Source organism: Gymnodraco acuticeps, unplaced genomic scaffold, assembly GCF_902827175.1.
Source record: "Gymnodraco acuticeps unplaced genomic scaffold, fGymAcu1.1, whole genome shotgun sequence".
Taxonomy (NCBI): Eukaryota; Metazoa; Chordata; class Actinopteri; order Perciformes; family Bathydraconidae; genus Gymnodraco; species Gymnodraco acuticeps.
The window spans coordinates 19,462-29,818 of NW_022991776.1; the positions used below are offsets into that span (position 1 = coordinate 19,462).

General features: G+C 41.7%; 1 protein-coding gene across 1 annotated transcript; it reads left to right on the top strand.

Moving 5' to 3' along the window:
- The first annotated feature begins 539 nt into the window (after window positions 1-539).
- Window positions 540-8,345, top strand: LOC117535126 (fatty acyl-CoA hydrolase precursor, medium chain-like). Its single transcript, XM_034199457.1, has 14 exons — window positions 540-759; window positions 4,181-4,373; window positions 4,459-4,600; window positions 4,851-4,984; window positions 5,117-5,270; window positions 5,363-5,467; window positions 5,558-5,656; window positions 5,783-5,926; window positions 6,049-6,126; window positions 6,215-6,362; window positions 6,461-6,610; window positions 6,691-6,763; window positions 6,847-7,125; window positions 8,299-8,345. The coding sequence occupies exons 1-13, from the start codon at window positions 684-686 to the stop codon at window positions 7,031-7,033; spliced, it is 1,683 nt and encodes a 560-aa protein (XP_034055348.1). The 5' UTR covers window positions 540-683; the 3' UTR covers window positions 7,034-7,125; window positions 8,299-8,345.
- The last annotated feature ends 2,012 nt before the right edge of the window (window positions 8,346-10,357 follow it).

Genomic DNA, 10,357 nt, shown 5'->3' on the forward strand with positions numbered 1-10,357 from the left:
CCTTCACTGGCTTCCGGTAACTGCTAGAATCCACTTCAAGACACTGGTACTTGCGTACCATGCTGCGAATGGATCTGGCCCTTCGTACATCCAGGACATGGTTAAACCATACACCCCAGCGCGTGCACTACGCTCTGCATCAGCCAAACGACTCGTTGCGCCCTCGCTGCGAGGGGGACCCAAGTTCCAGGCAAAAAACATGTGGGTTGCTATCCTGGCTCCAAGATGGTGGAATGAGCTCCCCCATTGACATCAGGACAGCAGATAGCTTGCACATCTTCCGGCGCAGACTGAAAACTCATCTCTTTCGACTCCACTTCGAGCGATATAACTTTTAACAAAGCACTTATATACTGATAAAGGACTGGCTTATCTAAAGCCAGTTGAGTAGCACTTGAAATGTTTTGGCTCTATGAAACCTGATGTACTTATATGATTCTGTTTTCTTCAAGGTTGTGTCTTCCTGGTCGAATGCACTTACTGTAAGTCGCTTTGGATAAAAGCGTCAGCTAAATGCAATGTAATGTAATATAAAAGCGACAGAGTCACGCCTTGTGTTGCACGTAATAGGTTAATAAGTGCAGGATTCCACTGGTCAAAGTTGAGACAGCTTCTTTGGAGGTTTCATTTCCAGTCCTTCCTGCTTGCAGAGCCAAGCAGTGTGAGCCGCAGACACCACCACCATGACGTTCCGTGGAAAACAAACCTTCTTCTTTCTGACGTCTGTGTTATTCCTCTATGTTGCTGCAGATCCACATGGTAAGTGAAGTAGATTACTTATTTATTTGGCAACACTTTTATGCAGATCTGGCTGCAAGGTGGAGTTGTAGTTGATTTTCTTTAAATGTCTTTTAAGGCGAGACACGGCAGGCAAAAACATCGTTTTTCATGCACTGGTCAATTTTGAGATTTTGTGCTATTTTGATTCCATAACATGTTTTCTTTCAGGCTTGTGGAAGGAAAAGGTACAAAATACACATGTAAGTGTTTATTTTACTATAGTTTGTCTATTTGCGTCTGTAGATTTCTCCTAAATTCACCGGTTTTTGTGGGGAGAGGACACTGGCGCCTGTTTGTTCGCCGCTTCTCCTACGCCTCAGAGCTGCTTGTAGCACTTCGGGATTTGAAATCAAATATGAAGTGCTTTATAAATGAAACCCATTATTACCAAAAGTTAGCATTCTAACCATAGCGTAACATAAAGTAGGCTACCGCGACCGCTGTTTGCAGGGCCGCCCCTCCCTACAGGCCAATCATACAGGCTGCATGGGGCCCCGCCTTGCGCAGGGGGCCCCGCCCAGAGGGCCTCAGCTGCTGTGCGCAGTTCTCCGCTCAGTTCTCCGCTCAGTTCTCCGCGCACCCCCCGCGAGAGTGAGAGGTGACAAGGGGAGCACGTGTGTAACCCGACACCGTTGCAATGAATCGACATCTGACCAATCACGGCTTTGATACGGCCACTAGTGCAGGTGAAGAGATGTCGGTGAAAAGACAGTTTCAGTGCGGGGCAAGCAAAAGGGGAAACAAAACATGAAGAAACTAGAGCATCACTCGAAGGTGGGTTATTGTATGAGTCAAATGTACAACTTGTGAATGTTGTATAAGTAAAATTGCCAATTGCCATATTAAAACATCAGCTGCAATTCAGGACATGAAGAAGGCAGTCTCTGCATAGCATATAGGCTAATGGAGATGCAGTTATTTCCATTATTCTTTATTTAACATTCATTCAAGTATGTGATGCCTTTGATCTGCTAATGTACAGGAGGAAGAGTGATACACTGTCTGTCTAGTTGGCTTACATAACAGTTAAAGTTTGCAGCCTAAAAAACATGGAGCATTTTTTCCCCTTTTATTCATTTTTATGTCAATTTGCACATTTCATGGTGACGCTCAGCTTCTCCCCTTAAGGCAAGGCAAGGCAAGTTTATTTATATAGCACCTTTCAACACAAGGCAATTCAAGGTGCTTTACAAAAATGAAAGACATTCAGACAAAGGCATTAAAAACAGTAAAAGATAATAAAAGAAACATTCAAAGAAAAAATATATGAATAAAAAGTAAACTTTTACTCCTAACAGTCATCATCATGTCAACCACAACACAGAGAAACACTGATAGAAATGTGTGTGTAGTTGTTGATACATTGCTGACAGAGGGAACTACATTTGAATACAGATACAGAAGAAATATCAGTTTTTGAGCATGTCATAAGCATGTTTTGTCTTGACTATATTACAACTATATTATAATAAAATAATATATTTATATTATTGAATTGATTATGATTATTATTATTATTATTAGTAGAAGTAGTTTATTTGCATTAATTATATTTTAATCTTTTTGAGGCTAGTATTTGGCAGGAAATGCAGACGTACCTGTAAACGCATACTGAACGACATACATGCACATTTACCATTTACCTCACTGTACAAAAAAGTAACTGTGTTGATAATAATAATAAACAGGAATTATATTTGCAAAGTAGCCTACTTTGTTTCCAAAAACAACTGTCGGTTGGGGGGGGGGGGCCTCATCTCACAATGTCGCTTGGGGCCCCAAGTTGGCCAGGGGCGGCCCTGGCTGTTTGCACCACAGATATCGTTGGAAAGTTCCGTCTCTCCTGCAAAATCTCATCGGATCCAAATATGGTCATTTCCTTTGTATCAGCAACCAATCGTGAAAGTACAAAGGGGTCTTTAAACCAAGAAACGAAATCTCATTGGCTGGTGTCAATTTCTGACAACGTGATTCGTTCAGATGCGTCACGTGGTGTGCTAAAACACTTCCTGGACATTTAAATCTCAAAATGGCAAAAGAACGGCGAAAAAAACGTTCACAGAGAAGACGACAACAATTGTCACTTGCAAGAAGCAAGGTTATACAAAAAACAAATGACCCCGAACATGAAATACATTCACGGAGTGCGTTGAGGCGCAAGCTGTCATCCAAAGAACTGAAGGGTTTAGCTAGCGCCTCATTGCAATCTTTAAAGGTCGTTTTCTCAAAATGAGTTTTTTCTCCTACTCTGAGTCCGGGATTTCCACTTCAGTAGCACGGAGATACACCAAACCTTCCAGTTATATTCCTATCAATATTATGAAGGCTTTTACATTAGGGTTTGTTCATATATCATTCATAGCCTGAATTATATAACATTTTATACGGCCCAAAACTTCACAGGTTTGGTAACGATGCAGCCATCAACGCATCTAAGCGTATGATGGGATGTCATCAAATGCCGTTGGCATGGCATTCGCCATCAAGTTAGTTCAAAAGTTTGCAGTTCAAATATTTTTTCCAAGCCTTTTTACTTTATTTTCTTCTCTCCTCACACATTCAAGCCCCCAGTGTTCATGTATCATTTCAATCTCAATTCTTCACTTTCTTCTTACACATTACATTTCAGCATAGCAATTTAGCGTCAGCTTTTCAGCATAAAGCATTCCCACTAGCAATTTCTTCAGGAATTGCATTCTCTAGTTAAACATGCTATTTCAGAAAAACTTGTAATAAAAAAAAACAATTGCCTTATTGTAAGTAATTAACTGGAGAAATGTATAGCTGATATCTTTAAGTTAAAAAAATTACCCTATTCACCTGGGGTGTCTCGCCTTAAAAGTGATATGACTGGAAGCTACCTGTTTGCATTTTCTCACGCCTCAATCGAGTTGACCTTTCAGCCACTGACGACCGTGCCTATGTCCAAAGGTGAAACATCTCTGCCAAAGAGCAAATTAGGATAAGAGTTCATGCTGTAGTTAATATTTCTTTTTTTTGCTGTCTTCATGTAATGCAGGATAAGATGATATTCAACTAATTGTTGCCAAAGTGAGTTATATTTTTGATTTATTTATACAAAAGCATGGCAAAGATTAAAGTAAGCTTTAACTGGGCTCGAGTGCTCGACCATAGACTGTATATAAATGGACGTAGTGTCCGTGGTGACGTCACCCATAGGGTTTGACATGGCTGAAATCAATTGGAAAGTTGTTGTATTATCTAAAACGTTTCCATTTATTTGTTCCAACATAATCTAGAACCAGCCAATGAACACATGTTGCCTACATGAGGGAAATATATGCGCTACTTAGCTATAACACATGTTATTTTTCCAGGTAAGTTGCACTGATACATTGCATTACATTTAGATTCTGAGTCCGTCCTAATATCCTCACAGCACCTGAAGTCCACACTAAGCTGGGGAGCCTGAGAGGTCAGACTCTGAGTGTCAAGGGGCAGGAGAGTGGGGTCCATGCCTACCTGGGTATCCCATTTGCCAAGCCACCTGTGGGCCCTGCTCTGAGACTGGCTGCCCCCCAGCCTGTGGAGGGATGGGAAGGAGTGAGAGATGCCACCAAGCAGCCACCCATGTAAGGCCTCCACATGCTACAGGTGTCGCATACCTTCCTTTAAAATGATATTCAATACTCACTGAAAATCATGTTTCTTTTTCAGGTGTGTTCAATATAAAAAGTTCGCCTTAGATGTGTTGGAAAAACTTGATGGCCTGGTCGTGGATTTGCCAGACATTTCAGAGGACTGCCTTTACCTCAACATTTACACTCCTGCCGACAGAACTCCCGATGCCAAGCTTCCAGTAAGTTGCTCCATGTCGTGAGTGATACTCAGTTACTTTGTTCAGGTTTGGATAAGGATTCCTTTTGAATAATCCATACTGAGTGACAATGTAGGTTTTTTAAAACCATACCCCAAAGGGATTGATGTCACAATCTATGTTATTATCTAGTCATATTAAAGTCTTTGTTAATGTGGTTTATTGAGAATCTAAGTAAGAATGTGCCTTCAATGCTTGTTGAAAAGTTTAAGGGCTTGCATTACCTTACCAGGTCATGGTCTGGATTCATGGTGGAGGGTTTGCTATGGGGTCAGCTTCTACGTTTGACGGCTCCGCCCTGGCTGCCTACCAGGATATGGTCGTAGTTCTGATCCAGTACCGTTTGGGACTTCTGGGCTTTCTCAGGTTAAAACCACTCAAATCACTAAGAAGAGTTAGAATTACCATACTAAAATAATATCTCACTACTTTGGATTTGATGTGAAAAAGTAGTCCCTTTTACTAGGCGGTGAACAATATAATTGTATGCCTTTCCAGCACTGGAGATGAGCACATGTCTGGGAACTTTGGCATGCTGGATCAGGTAGAAGCTCTGAGGTGGATCCAGCAGCACATTCACAACTTTGGAGGAAACCCAGATGTAGTTACAATATTTGGGGAGTCTGCTGGCGGAGTGAGCGTATCTTTACTGGTAAGTATCAATCTGCAGTTGAATACAAAAAAAACTACAAAGTTACTTCTGTCATCAGAACCTTACATTTTCTTTGTCGCTTGAATCGACAGCTCCTCTCACCCTTGTCTGATGGCCTCTTCCACCATGCCATTGCTGAGAGTGGCACTGCTGGAATGGATATTGCTGTTGTAAAGGATCCTCTACCAGTAGCACAGGTTAATTATAAGTGTGTGTAAACGTTCTTCAGTGCACAACACATTTGTTTTTCTAAGTCGTTAAGATGGATCCCACATATATCTCCTCAGATGGTGGCAAATATGTCTGGCTGTAGCCTCGAAAGCACACAGAAGATCGCTGATTGCATGAGAATCGTCGACATAAAAACTATTGAGGCTTTGGGAGAGGTGAGATATTGAATGCAAATAATATATAGATTTATTTAGTCGGATTTCGTTTTAATAGGAATATTCTGCTAGATTTCCATGATGTTTTAAGTATTTATATCAACTTTTACACATGTTTTTCTTAAGGATCAAACCTTGAGAATCTCTGTAAATATTGATGGACACTTCCTGAGAAAAACAGTGGACGAGCTTTTCCGTACACATGAACTTCTTACCGTACCATTCATGACCGGCATTAATAATGATGAAGGGGGCTGGATGCTTGCTGATGTAAGTGCAATTGCTAAATTAGCACTGATGTGTATGTGACTGAAGAGCTTAACAATTGCCCATGAAAACATGATAATGTGTTGTCTCTGTGCTTGTCTAAAATGTGAATTGTCTTCCCTAAGTTTTTTGCTCCTCCAAACTGGACAGAGGGGATAGATAAGGAGCATTTGATGAACCCTCTGTACCTCTTCTTCCCTAATGTAAGGCAGACTGTTCTGGACATTACAATGTTACAATATACATCATGTTGAAACTTCTTTGACAGATGTTTTGTTCATTTTTTTCCAGCCCGAAGATGCAATCATTAGAGAGTTAGTGTTAGAGGAATATATTGGAACGGGTGAGGATCGTGTGAAAAATAGAGACGGGTTCACCGAGCTGTTAGGGGATATGATTTGTAACATTCCTGCCATTAAGACTGCTAGTGTCCACAGAGGTATTTACCATGCAAATATTTTGAGGAACCATTGCTAAATATTTCTTGCCACACACTTTTAAAAACAAAATATCTCATGTCCAATCTTTTATTAATAGATGCAGGTGCTGATGTATACCTGTATGAGTACCAGTATCCTCCACAAATCCTGAAGTCAAGAAGGCCAAGCTTTGTTGGGAGTGACCACGGAGATGAGATCTTTACAGTTCTCGGATTGTGCTTTACAACTACCCATGTCACATTATCCGGTGAGTGAAATATATAAATCAGAATTTGAATAGACCACCAGAGATATGCAAAGTGTTTTAACAGATTATCCCAATGTTAGAGCCATGCACTGAGGAGGAGGAACAGCTTAGCAGAAAAATGATGAGCTATTGGAGCAACTTTGCTCACACAGGGTAGGAATTTACCTTTGTTACAAGATAATACACACATGGAGATAAGACTGTTTTTATAACTGTGATTGTGTGTGTTTTTTAAGGTCTCCTAATGGGGATGGGCTGGCCCACTGGCCAAAGTACGGCACAGGGGAAGAATACTTGTCAATTGATTTAAAGGAGCAGGTAGCTGGCCAGCACCTTAGGGAGAAGCGGTTTGTCTTCCTGACTCAGACTCTCCCAGAAAAGATCCGACAACACAAAGAGAAGATGGAGCGCAACGAGCTGTAGAACAGTCTCCACCACCTTTCTCCTCTCCATCATTTTCTGATTCAGTGATTCCATTGTTAAAAAGTCAGTCAAAAGGCATTGCATAATATTCATTCACTAGCAGGAACCACGCCACAACAATGTGATGTTTTGTAAGTTTATTGAGGTAACATGTAAATGATGTGAGGGGGGTGAAGGGATGGTCTGGGAGGACGAGCTGTGGTCCGTGCAGTGGGAGACTCAGAGTGGGGGTTCCGTCTCCGGCATAATCTGCGTGGGCTGATTACGGGTCCCCAGACGGTACCTGGAATTAGATGTTAGTATACGCGGTATATTAATATAGATGTTGACGGGCAGGGGATGTTGGGATGAAGGGATGAGGGATGTAAGGATGAGGGATGAGGGGTGTAGGGATGAGGGATGAGGGATGGAGGGATGAGGGATGGAGGGATGAGGGATGTAGGGATGAGGGGTGTAGGGATGAGGGATGTAGGGATGAAGGGATGAGGGGTGTAGGGATGAGGGGTGTAGGGATGAGGATGAGGGATGTAGGGATGGGAGATGGGAGATGAGGGGTGTAGGGATGAAGGGTGTAGGGATGAGGGATGGAGGGATGAGGGATGAAGGGATGAGGGATGAAGGGATGAGGGATGAAGGGATGAGGGATGAAGGGGTGTAGGGATGAGGGATGTAGGGATGAGGGATGGAGGGATGAGGGGTGTAGGGATGAGGGGTGTAGGGATGAGGGATGGAGGGATGAGGGATGAAGGGATGAGGGATGAAGGGATGAGGGATGTAGGGATGAGGGGATGTAGGGATGAGGGATGTAGGGATGAGGGGTGTAGGGATGAGGGATGAGGGGTGTAGGGATGAGGGATGAGGGGTGTAGGGATGAGGGATGAAGGGATGAGGGATGTAGGGATGAGGGGATGTAGGGATGAGGGATGTAGGGATGAGGGGTGTAGGGATGAAGGATGAGGGGTGTATGGATGAGGGATGAGGGGTGTAGGGATGAGGGGATGAGGGATGAAGGATGAAGGGATGAGGGATGGAGGGATGTAGGGATGTTGAGGGGAGGGAGGGAGGAAGGGATGGATGGATGTATCGCTCGGTGTGAGTCGGAAGGGGAACTGTATGGGTAGAAGGGAGAGGTAGGGTGGGTTGAGAGGATTAGAGACAAGCATTGGCCGGAAGTTTTGCCGGATATAAATAGGGGTGGCCGTGGTTTGAGGCGGAGTTTTAGGCGTGGCCATGCTCCTGAACCTACGTTAACATTTTAACCTCATTTAATACAATCCACATTTGTGTGGTCATCTGTGGCTTATAAAAAGCACTCACTTATGAATTACATTCATACAATTTAACTACAATGTTTAATGTTGGGTAATAACCTTTTATTTTAGATAGTTTCAGGCAATACTTCTTTAAAATCTAGAAGCTTGAAAATAAATGCCTCCTTAATTAGTGGGATACTTCTAGTCTGAAATGCACTTAATAATCTGGATTCCCATATCTAATAAAAATCTTCTGAAGCTGCAGTGTGAAACATTGTACTGACTTTCCCTCACTCATTACTGTATATGTCAAGCAGTTTTTATTCTCAATTCGCACCAAGAAACACACACACGGTGTGATATGTCCAACACTGAGGTATGAAAGGTGAACATGAGACCAAAGAAGAAATACAGTCTACAAAAATGTTTTTTTCCCAGTTTTTACCGAGAAGAGTGCTCAAGCTGGAAAGCTCCCTGAAGTCCCATGTGAGCCGTTCAATAGGTCATTTATTTTTCGACAAAATCAGGTGTATCGCATTGAAAATAGTATAAAGCAACACATTTTCCAAAGGCAAATCATTCAAATAGCACAGAGGGTATTCAGACATAGCAAAACAATTGAGAGGAAACTAATAAAAAGGGGGGGCCAGTCCATGTAAACATTTATAAAAAAAACACATACTTTTAAAAGATTTAAAATTGTCAAAAAATTGTGTTTTTAGCCTCGACTTAAAATAACTCAGCGTTGGTGAAGACCTCAGGTTTTCTGGAAGTTTGGTCCATTTGTGGGGAGCATAAAAACTAAAAGCAGCTTCGGCGTGTTTGGTTCTGAGCCGCGGAACAATGAGTAAGACGGCCCCGATGATCTCCGAGCTCTGGGGGGCTCGTAACAGGACAGCATGTCGGACATATATTGGGGTCCCAAACCATTTAATGCTTTATAAGTTAACAATGTAATTTCAATATCGATAGGTATAGGTTATGTTATTCTATTGCAGTACAATACATCTTTCCAACTTACATAATACTATGTCAAGTGAGGTGACATTAAAGGTATGTTTGATGTCAAACCAAAAGCAGGAGCACGTCTCTATCTCTTAAGTTCAAAGGGCAAAACTGCCTGATGTAGCTACAGTGTTTGATGAGACGACAAATGCTCTCTTGTCAATTGTTAGAAAAGTATTTCTATTGGAGAAATTGCTAAAATGAATGTCCCTACATGAAAAAAATGTATACACATAAATACTCAAGTCCTGCTTTTCACTGACTTCTGGCCAAGAGAATAACACCTGAGAAGCTGTCATTTTTTAAAGCAAAACAAAATTAAAATCAAGGCATGCTGCTCAATGAAAATAAAACATCTTGTTAAGATTAAAGTTATGAGCGAGATGCGATAAGATCCAAACAAAAAGCAACATGCAGTTTAAAATGTTGGGCACTGAAATCACAATAATGCTATATAGTAGAATACATTGGACACCTTTATTGTCTTCAAGCACTATCAAGTAGGCCTACTGACATGGTTTTAGAATCAGAGGCACGTACAGTTTGATCCTTTATAAGTGGTACGAGTTATCATTTTTCTCCTGCAGGGAATAAATTAATAAAGGTTAATATTTGACCTGTGCACTGGAGGATAAAGGTCATACTGAGGTGAACTGATACAATACATGAGGTGAACTAGCTTAATTAGACCCATGTTTGTGAAACATATCATAGAACGTGAGTTAAGCTATCGTGATATGATGTTCTATCAGCTGAGGACAGAGGTGATTTGTGTCAACTGGTTGTTATTATGCATTATAAAACGGACAAGTCAAATCAAGCAATCTGATTGGTTCTTAGCCGTGATATAATGAGCGTATATCACGGGTAGAATTGTAGGCCTAGTTACTTTTCACAACAAGTCAGTATCCCTCCACGTCTGAGAAAAGCTACAACCGTTACATTACGTCCGTTACGAAACGGAACTAACTAACAAAGCTTAAGATGGAAACATGTAAGGGATAATGTGCAGCAATGACTTATTGACCGTTGTTAAGGACGCTCACATCTGCAGAAAGAAGTCCAG

Excerpts from the sequence above, each read along its gene's own strand:
- LOC117535126 (XM_034199457.1), top strand. The coding sequence starts at position 684 with ATGACGTTCCGTGGAAAACAAACCTTCTTCTTTCTGACGTCTGTGTTA. Across the intron at positions 5,271-5,362 it reads GAGTGAGCGTATCTTTACTG|CTCCTCTCACCCTTGTCTGA; the intron begins GTAAGTATCAAT and ends TTGAATCGACAG. Across the intron at positions 6,363-6,460 it reads GACTGCTAGTGTCCACAGAG|ATGCAGGTGCTGATGTATAC; the intron begins GTATTTACCATG and ends TTTTATTAATAG.